The sequence below is a fragment of the Lactuca sativa genome, chromosome 1 (assembly GCF_002870075.4).
Source record: "Lactuca sativa cultivar Salinas chromosome 1, Lsat_Salinas_v11, whole genome shotgun sequence".
Taxonomy (NCBI): Eukaryota; Viridiplantae; Streptophyta; class Magnoliopsida; order Asterales; family Asteraceae; genus Lactuca; species Lactuca sativa.
The window spans coordinates 24,009,213-24,026,842 of NC_056623.2; the positions used below are offsets into that span (position 1 = coordinate 24,009,213).

Genomic DNA, 17,630 nt, shown 5'->3' on the forward strand with positions numbered 1-17,630 from the left:
CCCCGAAGCCCCTCCTGCCTGTCCCTCCTCTAATTTCCGTTTCCGGATGTGCTCCAAATCTATCTCCCTCTCCCTCGCCCTGGCAATCATAGAGTCCAAGGTAGGGCAAGCCGAAAAGCTAACATGCTCCCGGATGTCAGCTCATAGCATATCGTGATAACGAGTCCTCCTCATATCCTCGTCACCAGCATAATGGGGCACCAACAAAGCCCTCTCCCAGAACTTGGCGGTGATCTCCACCACAGTCTCTGTCGTCTGTCTCATATCCAGAAACTCCCTGGCCAGCTGCTGAAGCTCGAACCTGGTCACGAAGTCCGACCAGGTCATAGCCTCGATAACTGAGGCTCCCAACGAGTCACCCACTGACTCCCACCAATCCCGGGCTCGGTCCCGTAAACATCCTGTTGCATATCTCACCTTCGACCCTCGAGGCAGAAGCTAGTCAACTGTGCAGACTCAATGTCTGCAATCCATCGCCTGGCAGCAATGGGGTCTTTCACCCCATGTAAATTCGGTGCACCACTGCCCCTGAAGTCCTTGAAGGACAGTGTGCGAGATCCTGACTGGCTAGATGCCATATCACTCCTGAATGCCCGAAGGCGATCCTCCATCAACTCCATGATCCCTTCCTTGATCGACCCAAAGAGAATGGGGGTCGACTCAAGGATGCCTCTGGTGATCTCTGACGCGATGAACTCGCGTAATCCCTCATCAACCGGCTCGGAACCTGATCCCGAACCTGACCCCTCTCCTGCACCGCCATCTACCGGCCTCGATCGAAGTACCACCATTCTGAAATACATAATACAATCATTAGTGACACTAATACTTCCTGAGGGATCACAACTACTTGCAAGTTCCCTGGTCTTGTCTTGGCCTTCCTTGGTTCGGGTACAGATCCTCTGCTTTCAGTAGTACGGGCCCATACTACCTTCCACATCTATCCGTACCTTCTTCAAGGACCGCCTCGACTCCACCAGATCCCGCCCTATTGCTGATCACTACTAACTCATCCCAGGCTCGCCCTAGGAAATCTCCGACTCCACTCGATCCAGTCCTCAGCTGCTACAGACCTCCTTGTAATGCCAATTAGCCATCACCCGACTACCATCACATGCGACGAGACTCAGATAATCCTTCGAGTACCTGACTCGTCCCTACAACGGTTGAACTCAAACAAGAGCTGCGCAGTAGGATCAAATCCGGCACTCTAAGATTATTCAACTCTGATCACATGTGACGTGACGTATTCGTCTAATGGCTAATTCCCATTATTCGGAGTCCCACATAGCACGAAGCAAGCAGCATTCAGACAAGGGAAACAACCTCAAGCAAATCCGCTCTCATGGAGGGAAACTGAACTAGCACACAGTGCTAACTCACACTACCGGGCACAACCTTAACAGGCTACCCTACTGCTGTCTACTCGATACTAGCATGCAATTCTCATACAGCTGGAACACATAAGGCAGGCACATAAGGCATCACTCCTAGATCCTTAGTCCTATTCTAGCATGCTGTTCTACAAAAGCTGATAAACATAACATAAACTTGTATGGGTACTTTGGGGAATACTTACTTGAGCTCGGCCGGTCGCGCACATCACACACTTCGTTCTTTCTCAAACTCTTTTCTCAATTTTTAGAAAACATTTTCTTTTAGAAATTCTTTTAATCCCTCGATTTGAGTTCAGACACTCCCGAAGGTGTGTCCGAATCCCTCAAACCAGGGCTCTGATACCAACTTGTAACGACCCAAATTTCACGTCCAAAAATTTCGTTTTAAAAACATTACTTTAGAAAAACATTAATAGTTAAAAACATTGTTTGATCAAACCATAACAAAACGTAAGCCATGTCTAAAAGTCAAATCATACAATCATCAAAATATCAGAGTATGAATCCCAGAGAATCTCATAAGTGTGGAAACCCGTGTGTGTGCATGATGTGCCGCTACCGCGCCGACTCCTTCCCCTTCGACGAAGAGGTACCTGAAACCAAAACTATAAACTGTAAGCACAAAGCTTAGTGAGTTCCCCCACCGTACCACATACCATACAAAAACATAACATACATATTGCCAGGCGATTCTGGGGTGCCTGACTACCCGGTACGGCCATTCTGGGGTGCCGACTACCCGTGTCAAGCCATTCTGGGGTGCTGACTACCCATGTCGAGCCATTCTGGGGTGCTGACTACCCATGTCAAGCCATTTTGGGGTGCTGACTACCCATCGGTCCTAACAACCGATCCTCGGGGACTAGTCCCCTCCTACTACCACTATCGCATATAACATAACAGGCCAGCATGCAAACATATCATCACGTACTGTCAGACATTTCTGGGGTGTCTAACTACCCTCCGGTCCTAACAACCGAACTCTACTATTATCACATATAACATTTCATGCTAGCATATAACATATCAGGTAGTAGCAACTTAGATGATATCACAAAGACAATTATCTAACATACGGCTCCTACTGGTGGGCCGACATTGTGGCCGTAGACCCACCGCTACTGGAAGGTAACTCACCTCAAAGTAGCTGCTGAACTGAGCAGGAACAGACTGTCTACTGCTGCTGCTGCTGCTCCGGAAATCCTCCGGTTGCAATTCCCACAACATACTCAATCAAACACTGCTAACTGTCCTTTGGGTAAAATGACCATTTTACCCCTGATTATGACCTAAGTCAAAATCAGAGTCAACTTTCAGTTGACCCGACTCGCCGAGTTGGCTTTCCAACTCGCCGAGTCCCTACCCAAACGTTTGCCCTGAATCTCGTTCCTACTCGTTGAGTTAGGCGACGACTCGACGAGTTCTCCTTCTTAACAGGTACTCAAGTCCTTCATCCTACTCACTGAGTTGTATGAACAACTCGTCGAGTTCATCATCATCCGATGAACACTTATGCTAAGACTCGCCGAGTTGTATGAACAACTCACCGAGTCTGTTCTTGATCTAAGGAGATTGCCTTGAACTCGCCGAGTCAGGGCATTGACTCGCCGAGTACCTCCATAGATGAGTTCAGCTTCCGACTCACTGAGTCACACCCCATGACTCACTGCTCACTCGACACTACGAAAAGGGGACAAACTCGGAGACTCGCGTACAGACTCGCCGAGTCACAGATTTGCTCGATTCCAGTCCATGCCATTCACGCATCTGGACTTCTAGGACATGAATCACACGTAAAGTTTCCAACTTTACGTGTAGATATTCACCAATATGGAATTTAGGGCTCAAAATGCCTCAAAAGGGTAGATCTAGGGTGAACAAGCAACATGGGGCCATAAAGCTAACAGATCTGAGCTCCTGGAGCTCAATCTTGCCTAGATCCAGAGGCCAAACATCTTATTATGACATATAATGCACCTACAAGCTTGGGGATTTGTCCAAGAAAGACCTAAATGAAGTACTAAGCATAGAATCATGGGGAAAACGGGTTATACCTCAAAGGAACTGCTGGAAGAACACAATAATGCCTGGATGGCTTCCCTTTCATCTGGATCTACTTCCTTCCTCCTTCAAAACCTTCAAAAGCACACGACAAAGCTTCAATTCTTCAAAGAACAAGCATAAACGAGGGTTGGGAGCTCTGGGGAGAGAATGGGGGCTGGCCTGGGGCGGATAAGTCGCTTAAATAGGGTGCAAACCCCTGAAACTTAGGGTTTCATCCAACAGCTGTGACACGCCGAGTCCAGGATATGGACTCGCCGAGTCACCAACTTAAACGTGTCCCGGGTCCCGCATCCACTCGGCGAGTCGGACCTATGACTCGCCGAGTCCAAGGCTAAAAGAAAGGAAATACTTCAAATAAGATTTACGTACCAGGAACCGGGTGCTACACTCAATGTGTTTTTTTAAAGCTACCCAAGCATACATACTCTAGAAATTACAACTTTTGATACCATAAAAGCTCTTGTAATTCTTCATTTCTTTGATATTTGATATTTGATTTCTTTGAATTCACCACCTTTTTGTTTGATTTTTGGCATCTTCAACTTTTTGGATTTCTTCAGAATTTTGATCTTTTGATCTTCATAATTTGATAGCTCCAAAATTCTAACAACTTTTTGGTAATTTATCTCTCTCTTTTTTTAACATGTATAACTCACTTTTTTTCACTCAAAACATACATGCTTAAGCATGAGTGCTTAATTTCAACCCTTATTGGTTAAAGTATTAGTCAACGACTATATAGCTCTCCTGGATAGATTTCAAGTTTAGGCTGCAAAACGTATTATGTCATATAAACTACCAGAGTACCTTTCATATCTCATGACTTTTCACTAAGAATGGGAAGCCACAAATGCACTATAACATGTGTAGGCCCGGGTAAACATTTGAGTTCTCATCGGATCATCCCATACAATATTAGCAAAAAAAAATTAATTATCACTAGATTCTCCTAAATTAAACTATTATTTCAAGTTTTTTAAAATTTTAAATTTTCCTAATCTAGCCATTTTTAATTTCTTTTGTCGACCCCTACCCCATACTTATTTCATACAATGCCCTCATTGTATGCATAAAACTAATTAAGCTCATAAAAATAGTAAAAAGGGAGAAAAAAGGAACAAACTCTCATGGGGTAGTTGTGGCGAGATTGAATGGGGCTGCTAAAAGTTGCTCTATAAACTGCTAGAAGACTAGAAAGTGGAACTGCTGCTTTTGAATATCCCGGAAAAATGAAATCAAGAACGCCAACTTCTAAAATGTGGTGCAAAAGATTGCAAATACATGCAATGTGTAGTAACCATGACGTAGGAAAGTGTCGACCACGTCGTGTCGTCGAGTGAGGTGAGATCTATATTGCAAATAATAGCATAACCACACGTGGTAATTGGTGGCCACAACGTGATATCAAGAATGACACTAGTTTTTTTTATTTATAATTCATAATTTATTGCATCTAAATTACACCTTACATGCAGTGAACTTGATCGAGTATATAGCTTTGATAAGCAAGGGTGTTGAACTCAAGGGGAACGGTAGTGAATTAATTTAAAATGTTTGATTATAGGTTACACAAAACACACAAAAGCAGTAAAGAAAGGGTTTATTAAATCTCAAACGAACAACTAAATAGCAAATCTCGATGACAGGAAAACAAATCTCTTTAGGTACTTTGGTTTAGACAGATTATATCTTAAAATCATAGATAATTGTTCACACAAATTTATTTATTCATGTTCACCGATTTCTAAAATGATTAGGTTCACGTTCGCTCTTACTAATCCTTTAGCAAACAAGTCAATTCAAACAGTGATAAGTTGATTAAACTAATAGGTTTCCTAGTGTTCAGTTCGTATCAAGAAGTGTGCATTAATTATGACAAAACAAAGCATGTTCGATTGTGAATGGAAAATGTCAAGAAGTGTGCATTAATTATGACAAAACATTTAGTCACATTGTGAATCTTGCTCCAATTCATACAATTGCCAGTTTAGTTATAGGACAAGATTGGGATGTTCATCAATTTGACATGAAAAACGTATTTCTTCACGGTGATCTTCAAGAAATCGTTTACATGCAGCAACCTCTAGACTTTCAATACACATCATATCCCAACTATGTTCTCAAACTATGAAAATCATTTTTCGGTCTAAAGCAAGCCTTGTAGGCTTGGTATCAGAAGTTTTCTAACTATATTTTCGTCTTGGCTTCACATACAACAAAAGGGACACCCCCTTTTTCATTTAAGTTGTGGAAAAGACATTACATATAACAATCGGTCTTGTAACATTGTTACTTGTTCTCAAAACCAAACACATCAGTATTCCCGCATGTGAATTTGATCTGATGGATCTCTTGTATATATCTTGGTTGTGATTGATGAAATCGACCAAGGAAATTTACCAACCTTTATAGATAATGGTTTCAAACTAAAAATTAAGACAAAATTGCAAGAATGGTCCCTGTGGTATGTCAAAACTAGCAACTTTGGTTCAAAATGGGTTTGGATCGCAAGGATGGTCCAATAGTTTCGTTTTGTTGCGAGTTTAGTCCAATTTCCTATGAACTTTTTTATAATGACGGATTTGACATTTATTATTTTATTTTCCAATTTTCTTTTATTACAACAATTAAAAAACAATTAAAAACAAAACAAAAATAAAATCTCTCTCTCTCTCTCTCTCTCTCTCTCTCGATACCCGAGAACACATACATACAATGACAATCAACAACACACACTCTCTTCCCCTTGTTCTTGCTCCCTGCAACTAAACCCACCAATAACCACCATTGTGAGACAACGTAAAACTAAATCATTTTCTGCAACCCCTACCCAATATTTATGTTTCCATTTTCCCTCTTTTTGCTAAATCCATGGATGAATATAAATATGGAAAAAAGACGAAGCTTCTGAGGAACAAAATCAATCTCTGGTGGTGATGGCTGGTTGTGATGAACTTCATCTTCCCTTCCAAATCAAAAAAATCTAGAAATAGAAAATGAGCAGATCTGCGCATACCTGATTACGACTTGTACCGCTCATCGTCTTCTAAATCATAATCAAACATTATATCAAAATGAACTCAGAAACAAAAGTTCAACCTATAAAAATCAAATTTTGATATCAAAATCTGTTGAAATCATAAGAAAACCCCACACAGATGATAAGGGTTTATTATTTACTCAGTTCCATTTGGTTATATTCCTTGTGATTGGTGTGAACAAATCCATGATTTCAATCCAAAATTTTTAAAAAAAATTAGAACTACATCAAAATTTGAAACCTTGAATCAGGCTTGGTTGCATCTCTTTTTCTTTTAGACGATCTCCTGCTCATCAAACCCTAACTATGTGTAAGTTCTTTTTTTTCACAAATGCGACACACGATGGTTGAACCGACGGCTAGAACAAATCGATGGATGGTAATGATAGATTTGAGATAAGGAGAATGAATACAGATACTTGCATGGAGAGAAAGATTTCATCTCCAGGTCTTTATCTTCGTTTCAGATTTGGAACCAAGAACATACCTACCTTCAACTTTTGGATTTGGGTTTTATTTCGGATCCAAAACAAGAACGAAGAACACCCATTATGGATTTGGATCTGGGATGTTGGATGGTGGTTGGTCACAACAGGGGGAGGCAGAGGAGACGCCACAGTCGACTGTGGTGGCTATCTTCGTCGAAGAAGTGAGAAACGAGGGAGATAGACGATCTGGAGATGAAAGGGAGGTCGAGGAAGGGATTCTAATGGCATTGGCTGTGGTTTGTTCTTGAGAGAGAGAGAGAGAGAGAGAGAGAGAGAGAGAGAGAGAGGGATATATATATATATATATATATATATATATTCTTTTTTTTTTTATTTCTATGATAAAAAAATTAAAAAAGGGAAAATACCAAGGGCAAATCCGTCATTATAAAAAGTTTTAAAATTTTGGGACTAAACTCGCAACAATACGAAACTATTGAACCATCCTTGCGAGCCAAACCCATTTTGGACCAAAGTTGCTAGTTTTGACGTACCACAGGGGACCATTGTAATTTTGTCAAAAACTAATGATGAAGAAAAGTTCCACATTTACCAATCATCAATCTTCGTTTTCATTTCACAATGAGATCTATTTCGTCGTCGGAAATACGAAACATAAATAAAAAGACAAAACGACATCGTGTTATCTACAAATATGCATCTTGCAATGTCCACACATTTCATTGTCAACATATGGTTATTTTGAACAATATATTAAATGGTCCATTTCGTAATGAGAATTACGAAGAAAAAAAAAAAGAGAAACGTTGTATTATTAAATACACCATGTTTTTGCTAGGAACCCTTTGCAAAATATATGGGTAGAATATGTGAAGTTCAGACTATTTTTTAATAAATCCTTGAAAAATTGTTTTCTCTATATCAATATAATATAAAATGCATTATGTTTTTAGTGTTGAAATGTAAATGTACATGTAAATGTTTGACTTCTTTAGTTAAATCTTGAGGAAACACACTTAGTTAAATCTGTTTTGTTTTGATCTGTGTCATCTATCACAGCCACAGGGTCATTTTGGTAAAAACAAACGTCACTCTGTCCCATTCTTTTCCTGGCCCAAACCTTTTCCTGTCCGGGGTCTACTCCTCTACACAAGGCTGTATCTTGGGTTACCGTAGACTCTCTCTCTCTCTCTCTCTCTCTCTCTCTCTCTCTCTCTCTCTCTCTCCGGCTCTTCTCTCTCTCTCTCTCTCTCTCTCTCTCTCTCTCTCTGTTATCTCTCCCTCTCTCTCTCTCTCTCTGTTATCTCTCTCTCTCTCTCTCTCTCTCTCTCTCTCTCTCTCTCTCTCTCTCTCTCTCTCTCTCGATTCACTATATCTTCCTTGAAAATTTCACTATATAGGAAGGGACGGTTGATTTGATTCACGGTGCATCTCAATGTCTGTAATTTTCTTGAGTTGTTTCTAGGGTTTTACAGAAAATCAGCTGATACAACGAGAGATGATGGATGCCAGAAGACCTCATTTTATCAAGGGTTTTAACCCTAACATAAGCTTCGATAAACTGGTAAAAGAAATTCTCATTCATGTTTCATTTGCTTCCTTAGACGCATGTGTACATATACGTAAACAATCACAAAAATCATGAAAGAGTGTCATAAACGTCTGCATTTTGTTTTTCTCTTAGTTAATGATCGAAGTTCAAAGACGAACATCAAAAATCTTTTCTACTGTTATTATAGGACTCACAATCACATTTACAGATTTATACCTAGAGATTAGCATAAATGGGGGCTTTTAATTATATCATCAATGTTCAATCTTCTGTAGAGTTACCAAAGTTAGAGAAAGTCGAATGTAGTTCCGATGTGAATTTGTTTTTACCAATTTGGTTAGGATTTAGGGCTGTTTTATTCAGATTCAGAAGCCTGTTGATGAAATCATATGTTCATAAATCATAAATAGTTATGATCTTCTGATTTAGAATCCCTATGGTGATTTGTGAAAGTTAGATACAGCCAAGAACTGTTGCATATAGCTAGTGGTTCTCATTGTTATGATTTACTGTTATGTCTCTTTTTACTGTTCATTATGTGATTGATACTTGTGGTTACTGTTGCAGAAAATACCTTCAAAATTTGGGAAACATTTGGAAGGGAAAACATGTGGAACAGTTTCATTGATGGGTCCCAGTGGGAACACATGGCATGCTGACTTGGCACAGCAAAGTGATGGTTTGTTTATCTTGGATGGATGGGCAGCTTTTGTGAGAGATCACTTCTTAGAAAATGGCGACTCTTTAGTTTTCAGATATGATGGTAATTTGCATTTCACAGTTCAAATCTTTGATCAAAGTTCTTGTGAGAAAGAGACTGCATTTTCAGCTGAATGCCATCAAGATTTAAGCATCTTTGATCAACATTTTGGTAAAAAAAGGGAAAGGGAATATGCATCTTTGTTGTCAAATATGGTTGATGGAGTCCCAAAGAAACCAAGAAGCTCTCAATCACACAATGAACCCACAAACATATCTGAACAACAAACCATGGATGGAGTTGCAGACTTTTTGAATGGTTCAGAGTTTTGTGGAAGTGGCTTAAAGAATTCCATCACTCCTGCTTTACCTGTATCAGGTAAAAAAGCTTATTACTTTCTGTTTATTCATTGTTCTTAATGCCTTTTTTTAAAAAAAAAATCATTACACCTTTTTGTGTTCTTCTGAACTGATTCAGCTGTACGTCCTAACGAAGAAGAGTTAGGAAGAATATCAGCTTCAGAAGCAGAAAAGATTGCTCAAACTTTCAATTCAAGTTTCCCTCATTTTTCCCAAGTTATGAAAAAATTCAACATAAGTGGCTCATATACTTTGGTTTGTATCTTTCATATCTTTCATATGTCATGGTTATTTGCTTATTTATATATAAAAAGCGTTTATGATTCTGATTGGGTAAAATGAAAATGATGATCCAGAATGTTCCATATCAGTTTGCTATGGCGTATCTTCCAAACTGCAAAGTAAAGATTGTTCTTCAAAACTTAAAAGGAGAATCTTGGATTGTTAATTCGATTCCAACAACAAGAGTTCAAACTTCACATACATTCTGTGGTGGGTGGTTGAATTTTGTTCGTGGGAACAACATAAATGTGAGAGATGTGTGCATATTTGAACTTGTGGGAAACTGTGAAATGCGTGTGAATATTCTTAGAGTTAGACAAGAAGCAGTAGAGTATGAAGAACAACAACAACAACAGGGTAGTAGTGATGTTAAGGCATTGACTCATAAAACTTCCGGAAAGTTGGCAAAGAAAGCGAAAGGAAAATCACGCAAAACACAGAAGCTTTCCATGATGGAAGGTCAGAAGGTTGCCTTCTCCATTGAAAAGGTGAAACTTGGTATTGCTGCTAAAGGGTCTGTTGTTGGGTCCCAATCGAAAACTACAACAAATGGAAAACCAGGTATTGTTTTTTAATTCTAAAATTAATAATTTGTGTTAGTTTTTAATGAGGATAGTAAGAAGTGAAAGGATTGATAGGGAAAGAAAGAGTGTTACAAGAAAAAAGGGGTTCTTCAATGACGGGGTGTATGTCAATGAAGTCAGCACCTGAGGAAAAAATGGCTGCTGAATCTTTTGTTTCTAGTTTTCCTTATTTTGTTAGAGTCATGAAAAAGTTCAATGTCAGTGGATCATACACTCTGGTGAGTATTTGTTTGTTAAAAACTTTTGTTACTTGTTTCTGTTATTATGTAACTAACAACTAACAAGCTTTTATTTTTTAAAAAATAAAACAGAAAGTTCCGTATCAGTTTTCAATGGAACACCTACCTAGCTGCAGAACAGAGATAGTTCTTCAGAATCTGAAAGGGGAATGCTGGACAGTGAATTCAATTCCAACACTGAAAGTGGAGACAATGCATACACTGCATACATTTTGTGGAGGATGGATGGGATTTGTGCGTGAGAATGGGATTCAAATGGGAGATATTTGTATTTTTGAGCTTGTTGGAAGCTGTGAAATGCGTGTCCACATATCAAGTCTTGGAAATCAGTTAACTGCAACTGCAACTGGACCTTCAAATCAGTTAGGCACTTAGTTCATAATCAGGTTCCACTCTTTTTTCCTTTTTTCTGTTTTTGGTATCTTTTCTTTTTCATGAATAAACTCGACATTTTAGAGAGCTAACTGTTGATGTTTTTGCAGGTTGGAGTATTTTTTTTTTATTAATGGAGATGTTGCTGATCTATCTGAGGTGATGTGAGTGTGATTGATGTCCGTATATAATATGAGAGTTAAATTAGGAAAGACTTATCTCATGATGTATGGGCATCATATCATATATGTTTTGTGTCTTTTTGTATCATGTTTCGTAACAAAGAACGTTATGGTTATATTAGAGTCATGAAATTGCTTCATGTTAACCTGGATTTTGTATATAAATGGTAATCTTTAGTTTCCTTTGCTGGGTCATTAAATTGCACTTTGCTGGAATAAAGAAAATTGATTTAGTGACACCTCTGCTTTCATTTACTTAAACATCTGTGTATTTTATACATTAGACTACTCTCTGCTTTTTTCTTGTGACATCAAACAGTGGATAAATACTTGGTTATAAATGTCATTTATCAAATTACAACAAAATGAACTCACCAGTAGCATAAAGTCCAGGGGTAAAATCGACCGAAACTGAATAAAATCAGGAAGTAGGAAATCTGGTGATGATTTTAAACCTTTAGACACAAAATCTATTATTGAAAGTCTTCAACCAGCCCAAAAATAGCTTATGATGAAAACCACCACCAAAGACTTCAACAGCTACCTTCAAAATCCAAATCCATTTGGTAAATCTCATATTACCAAGTTTAACCTCAGTACCCAAAATAACAACCATCTTTAGCTTTCTACTAACTTTTATTTAACAAAAAGTATTGTGAGACCATTTTCAATGGTTAACCTTTTCAAAAAACATTTTTTAGAAATTAACAAATTTATCTTTATATTTTTCGTATATTATTTAAAGTCCTCTCATATAACTTATCATGTTTAAGTGTACACTATAATTCGAAAAACAACATTTGTTGGCACTAATGATTACATAAATGAAAAAAGGCTATAAAATATTATGTGAACATAATGTTTTATAATCTTTGATATTCTTTGTTGTTTTTTAAGTTTCGACAAATACTATTAGTTTAATGATAGTTTTGTGCATGCCAATGTCGATGATTTTTTAAGGAAAAAAAAAGAAGGATTTCATTAACCATTATTGCTTATGAATATGTGATATGGCATCCTAAGTCCTAACAACTAATTGGGCTGTTCTAAAATCAATTGGGCCGGACGATAAGGTGAAAGATCAGACTGGAAACAAGTGCACCATGTAAGTAGGGTGTAAAAAAAACCCGAACCCGATTAACCCGACTCGACCACAACCCGATTAAGACATTTAGGGTCGGGTTTTATAGGGTCAAAATTCTTAATCGGGTTATTCGGGTTAACTCGACAAACCCGAACTATAGTTAGAGTCGGGTTTAGGGTTGATTTTTTTTATAAAAGTCGGGTTTCGGGTTAACCCAATTAACCCGAATAAAGATATACTACAATATTTATGTATTTTATTCCACCTCACATCTTCTATTTTTGTACATTATGTGGCATAAAAAAGAGGAAAATAAAATGCAACACAATTGTAGAACAAAATATTGCTTTGTACAATTGGAAATTAATATGTAGCATAGTAAAATAATATGCAATAGTAGTTTAGGTGGCCTAAAATAAAAAATACACAACCTCAAATCAAATGCATAAAGCTTTTTACTTGTATAGTACAAACAAGAAAAATAAACCATATGTACTCAAAGTCATTTGGATTTAACACATCCTAATTTAACCTTCTGAAAATAAACCTTATTATAAATATGGCACAATATTTATGTCTTACATTGTAACCCGATTAACCCGAATAACCCGACCCTATAAACCAAAAACCCGAATAACCCGAACCCGTACCTTAATAGGGTCGGGTTCCGAGTGAAATTATTTTTATAAAAAACCCGACTAACCCGACCCATTTAACCCGAAACCCGATTAACAGCCCTACATGTAAGCAATATCAGTTTCAGCCTTCAGGTTACTTCATTGCAAGAATTATGGTAAAAATCTTATGTTTTACTAAAATATTACTTTTACTAATAATTTACTAATAAATATGGATGAGTCACACTTACGCTTAAAAATAATTACATAAGATTAATTAAAGATTGATCAACATAACTACTGTATTGGATGATTAAATCTTGTAGTTTTCAAATAATATTCTAAGACTTCCATTCCACCATACAATATTACACATATATGAGAAACTGTATATATCGAATTATGCATAATCAAAAATTAAACCACAATCATGCCATCATCTTCAATCAACTAGCTAGGCTTGAAGAACTTCAACTTCAGCCCATTATCAACAATACTCCAAATCCCCCCAATCGTAAACGCCACACTAAACGCAACCCCAAGCCACCCAAGCGACCAATTGAAGTACCAATTGAAACTATACTTTGTGGGCTTCTTGATCAACACCCACATGAAGCAAGGGTACGCAAATGTCACCGGAAGTGTCAACCCTCCCAACAGTCCGGCGAGACTGGAGAGGAACGGCAGTGCTACACCTATGAAGAAGTTGATGAACCCGTAAACCACCCTGAAACCTGACCGGACCCAGATTGAGCACGGCCGGTTTGTCCGGTGGGTGTAGCTGGCTTCAAAGTTGTCGAAAACCGGCATGGAGTAGATCTGAAAGCTGCTCAGGCAACTGAAGACGACGAGGAGGAAGGTGGTTGCAAGAAGCGATCTTGAAATGTCGTGTTCATGGAAGCCGAATAGTGCGTTCAGAATCCCTCCTGATGGCATCTAAAACATTGAAAATATGGGATTATTAGAAATTAAGCGTCGTCGATGGAGTTTTGAAGAACGTTGAAAAATGAAAACGATCGATGCACTTACGAGATTTCCGTAAGCCCAGAAACCACCGATGGCTAGCGGAAACAAACACATGGCGATGAAGAAGTATGCAACTTTGGCTCCTTTCCACATCGGGACATGAGCTGGGTGCTTGAATGTCGATGGCATCGTCGACTGAGAGAAGATATACACCAGAAAACTTTCAGTTTAACTTTTTGAGGTCAAGGTTACCATTTTCAAAATTCAAATTCATATCTATTTCGTTACAATATTAATACCAAAATCTTCATATATCTGGAATCAATTAATTAGTGAAATCGTTTAATTATATGAATAAAATTTGAAGTCAAAATAATAAAAGTTTGACTTACCTGAATCTCGAGAACTAGATTATGGCCTCTGAATGCAAATGCTATGATCCCAAGTGCATTAAAAACGGAAAATATGGAAGAGGTGAATGTCGGTAACGCGAGAGGCTCATAAGAGATGTTGGGTGGTCTCGGTTGGCTGACGGAGAGGACCCACACCATCGTCGAGTAGATAATGGCGGTCACCGCTCCGACAAGGGAGAGTCCGGCGATGGAGTTGAGATTTGGAAGCTGAGACAACACGATGCATAACGACGTGAAAACCAGATACCATTCAACTGTCGTTAACGGATTTGAAGAACAAAGAGGCCCACAAACGATTTCAAAGAATAGTTTCATGGTTTCTCCTCCGACGATAATCAACGCCGTCGCCGTCCCTGCGGATAAGTAAGCTGTCGGAAACAGCGATAGCCATGCACCCAATCGATTTCCTGTAGAAACAAACAACAGAGAACAGATTTATCACCCAATTCATCGATTTTATCCACGAAAAAGTTAGATTGTATATTGTCGGCCGGAATTCTTACCAAAAGCTGCTTCGGCGAGCTCGACGTATCGGTTGTACCTTTTGCCGGGTACTGCTTCATGGAGTTGTACCAAGATCCATAAAGTGTATAGTTGCCAGATGTAAGCTATGGTTAATGCAATAATCCCCCAACTCCTGTTTACATGATTTGGACACCCAAAAGTAAAATTCAAGATACAGCTTCTACAAATTTCGATATATAAAAAGTTAAAATCAATGAAAAGAGATACGTTCTTTCTTTTAATTAAAGATAAAGACTTTACCATTTATTGGTCAAAACCCATGATGTTTTTCGACAAGAAATGGTTAAAACAACACGGGATGTTCTTGTTTCCCGTCACACAGGAGACAAAAACAAGCAAGATACGACTTTTTATGCACAAAGTACAAAACTCTGAAAGTTATCAAAATAAATATCGTTCACCGAAAATACGCCAAAAACTAGAAAAAAGTGCATGAGCGTAAATACACTTACAAACTTATGATATTTTTGATAATTCATTTTGTTGAAATTTGTTCTATAATAATAATAATAATAAATAAATAAATAAATAAACTCTTTATACACATGTTAAAAAGTGATTTTTGAATAGTTTAAAGGTTAAAAGATTACCAGCCGAGGAAGGAGAAAGCGACAGGTAAAAGCAGAGCTTGGAATCCGACGCCGGCGTTGAGGTTATGAAAAGCGGCGTAATGCGCATTGCCGTTCCGGGACTCGGTGATCGGAAGCCAAGCGTCTTGTGGGTTAAGTTTTGTCAGATGACCGACTTCCTCCAGGTACCCTTTCATGTTCACCAGCACCTTCTTCATCGGCGTTCCGATGGGACTCAAGAACCTCGGTGAAATAAACGACGTCGGTGTCCATGCCGTCGACGACTTCCCACCCTCTTTGGAGTGTGGTCTCGGCGACCTCTGTCCTGATGGCGTCAGTATCTCCGGCGTGGAGTCCCTTGGCGTCGCCGGTATCGAAATGAGCTCCGTTTCGGGTCTTTCTTCCATGAGATCGAGAGATGAAGTTTTTGGCGTTTGGTTTGAGTGAGTGGATGTGGAAGTGGAAGTGAAGTTAAATATTTGGTGGCAGAAGGAGCATAAAGAATGTTTTTTTGAAGGTGGTTTTGGTGTGAAAGTCTGTGAAGAGGAGATCTTGACCGTGGAAAGTGGGGGGTTAATTGCGACGGATCTCGAGACGGTGATAATGAGGAATAAGTGTGTGTCGGGAAAAGCTGGAAATGGAGCGGTAAATATGTAAAATGGACTCAAGTCATAATATTGAATTAGTGTGGGGTTAATCACTTGCAAAAGCAATGTATTATGCCTTAGATATTTATTTATCTCTTAGCGTATCATAATACATCGAACTCGATAGAATTTAATAGATTGCCAAAACATCTTTCTATAAAACATACAACTTCATCATTTTTTTCGTATTGAACTTTATAAAGTTTAATAGAATGTTACAAAATGTAATTTATACTAAATATTTAAGAATTAAAAACTTTCTTTCTTTCCATTAAAGAGTTCAATGGTCATTGAACTTTTCATCCATTGAATGACACATAGACTTATCGTCTCATTCAACTCTCTCGTTGAACTCACCATTATGGATGTTCTGATATCATGTTCAAAAAATATTAATATGATAAGATATCGTAGGTTAATGATTATTTGATATCTATGTTGGGATCTTCGGTCATCCTATACCTCTCATAAGTTTTCAGTCATATTTTTTTTGGTTAACATCACATTTTTGGAAACAAAGCTGAGAGCTAATCTCAAAGTCTTGTACAAGAACAAAAAAGAAAAATAAAGAAGCATTTCAAAAGTTAAAATCGATTACAAGAACATAAATGCGAATATGAGATCAAACAAAATAAATAAACTCCTGGAACAAAAACACACATAAATATGAAACTCTACATACTCAAAGCAAGTTTTTGTTCATTTTAAGTCCGAAACAAACATGAAAATAAAATCATAATGATGTGTGTTCTTTTGTTGGGAAACCGATTTGTCTTTATTGATTCAAGAAACAAACACAAATCGTGAAATCAAGTTTTTTTTTTCATGGATTCATCATTTTATATCCGAAATAAACACAAACTGAAATCCAAATGATGTGTGTACATGTCTATGACGTGTGTTCTTTTTTTGGGAGAACAAATCCTTAAATTGTCATTTTGGGTATGAAACAAACACAAATCAATATTTGTTATTTTGGATTTTTTTGTTCTTGAAATCAGTCAAAGTCTGTATGGATTTAGGGCTTTTCATGTTTTTGGGTTTTCATTTACTTGAAGCTCGTTTTTTTGCAGGTCTTAATAGCCCAGTTCATATTTTTATTTATTTTTGCATATCTTTGAAGCTTTGTTTTAGCAGGTTTACATGGGCACAATTCATGAATAAAGGGGAAGATATAGGGGAAGACCTATAGTGTAAGATTCAAAATTATATATATATATATATATATATATATATATATATATATATATATATATATATAGAAAAGTGAATATGTGGCTGTCATGTATGTAATATTAGGTATAGAACCATCAAAATTGACTTCATTTTGATTAAAAAAAATAATTTTTTTTAATTGTTAACTTCTTTTTATTGTTTTTAAGCTCATATTATTTCTTATTTCATAATTTATCTTCAACATCTATGTATTTCGAATGTGTTGTTTATATTAGACCTCTAGTAGGCTTGATAACTTTCTTTGACACCTACCATATATATACTTGCATGGTTCTTTTTTATGTGTTAAGGGAAAAAGTTTATTGTCTTTTTAATGAACAATTTCAATCTTTCACTATAGTTTTCTATGTTAA

The 17,630-nt window shown here is 37.7% G+C and overlaps 2 protein-coding genes across 2 annotated transcripts; one reads left to right on the top strand and one right to left on the bottom strand.

Moving 5' to 3' along the window:
* The first annotated feature begins 8,218 nt into the window (after positions 1-8,218).
* LOC111876235 (B3 domain-containing protein Os01g0723500) lies at positions 8,219-11,459 on the top strand. Its single transcript, XM_023872771.3, has 7 exons — positions 8,219-8,514; positions 9,070-9,580; positions 9,680-9,816; positions 9,918-10,404; positions 10,482-10,645; positions 10,739-11,052; positions 11,149-11,459. The coding sequence occupies exons 1-6, from the start codon at positions 8,449-8,451 to the stop codon at positions 11,039-11,041; spliced, it is 1,668 nt and encodes a 555-aa protein (XP_023728539.1). The 5' UTR covers positions 8,219-8,448; the 3' UTR covers positions 11,042-11,052; positions 11,149-11,459.
* Positions 11,460-13,198: 1,739 nt separating this feature from the next.
* Positions 13,199-15,913, bottom strand: LOC111876234 (lysine histidine transporter-like 8). The gene is made up of 5 exons (XM_023872770.3): positions 15,416-15,913; positions 14,804-14,937; positions 14,280-14,707; positions 13,951-14,082; positions 13,199-13,857 (listed from the first exon to the last, which is right to left on the bottom strand). The coding sequence occupies exons 1-5, from the start codon at positions 15,799-15,801 to the stop codon at positions 13,372-13,374; spliced, it is 1,566 nt and encodes a 521-aa protein (XP_023728538.1). The 5' UTR covers positions 15,802-15,913; the 3' UTR covers positions 13,199-13,371.
* Positions 15,914-17,630: the final 1,717 nt, after the last annotated feature.

Coding starts and splice junctions, on each gene's coding strand:
- LOC111876235 (XM_023872771.3), top strand. CDS start 8,449: ATGATGGATGCCAGAAGACCTCATTTTATCAAGGGTTTTAACCCTAAC. Junction 9,581..9,679: donor TCCTGCTTTACCTGTATCAG/GTAAAAAAGCTT, acceptor GAACTGATTCAG/CTGTACGTCCTAACGAAGAA. Junction 10,646..10,738: donor TCAGTGGATCATACACTCTG/GTGAGTATTTGT, acceptor AAAATAAAACAG/AAAGTTCCGTATCAGTTTTC.
- LOC111876234 (XM_023872770.3), bottom strand. CDS start 15,801: ATGGAAGAAAGACCCGAAACGGAGCTCATTTCGATACCGGCGACGCCA. Junction 14,938..15,415: donor GCTTTCTCCTTCCTCGGCTG/GTAATCTTTTAA, acceptor TCATGTAAACAG/GAGTTGGGGGATTATTGCAT. Junction 14,708..14,803: donor GCTCGCCGAAGCAGCTTTTG/GTAAGAATTCCG, acceptor TTGTTTCTACAG/GAAATCGATTGGGTGCATGG.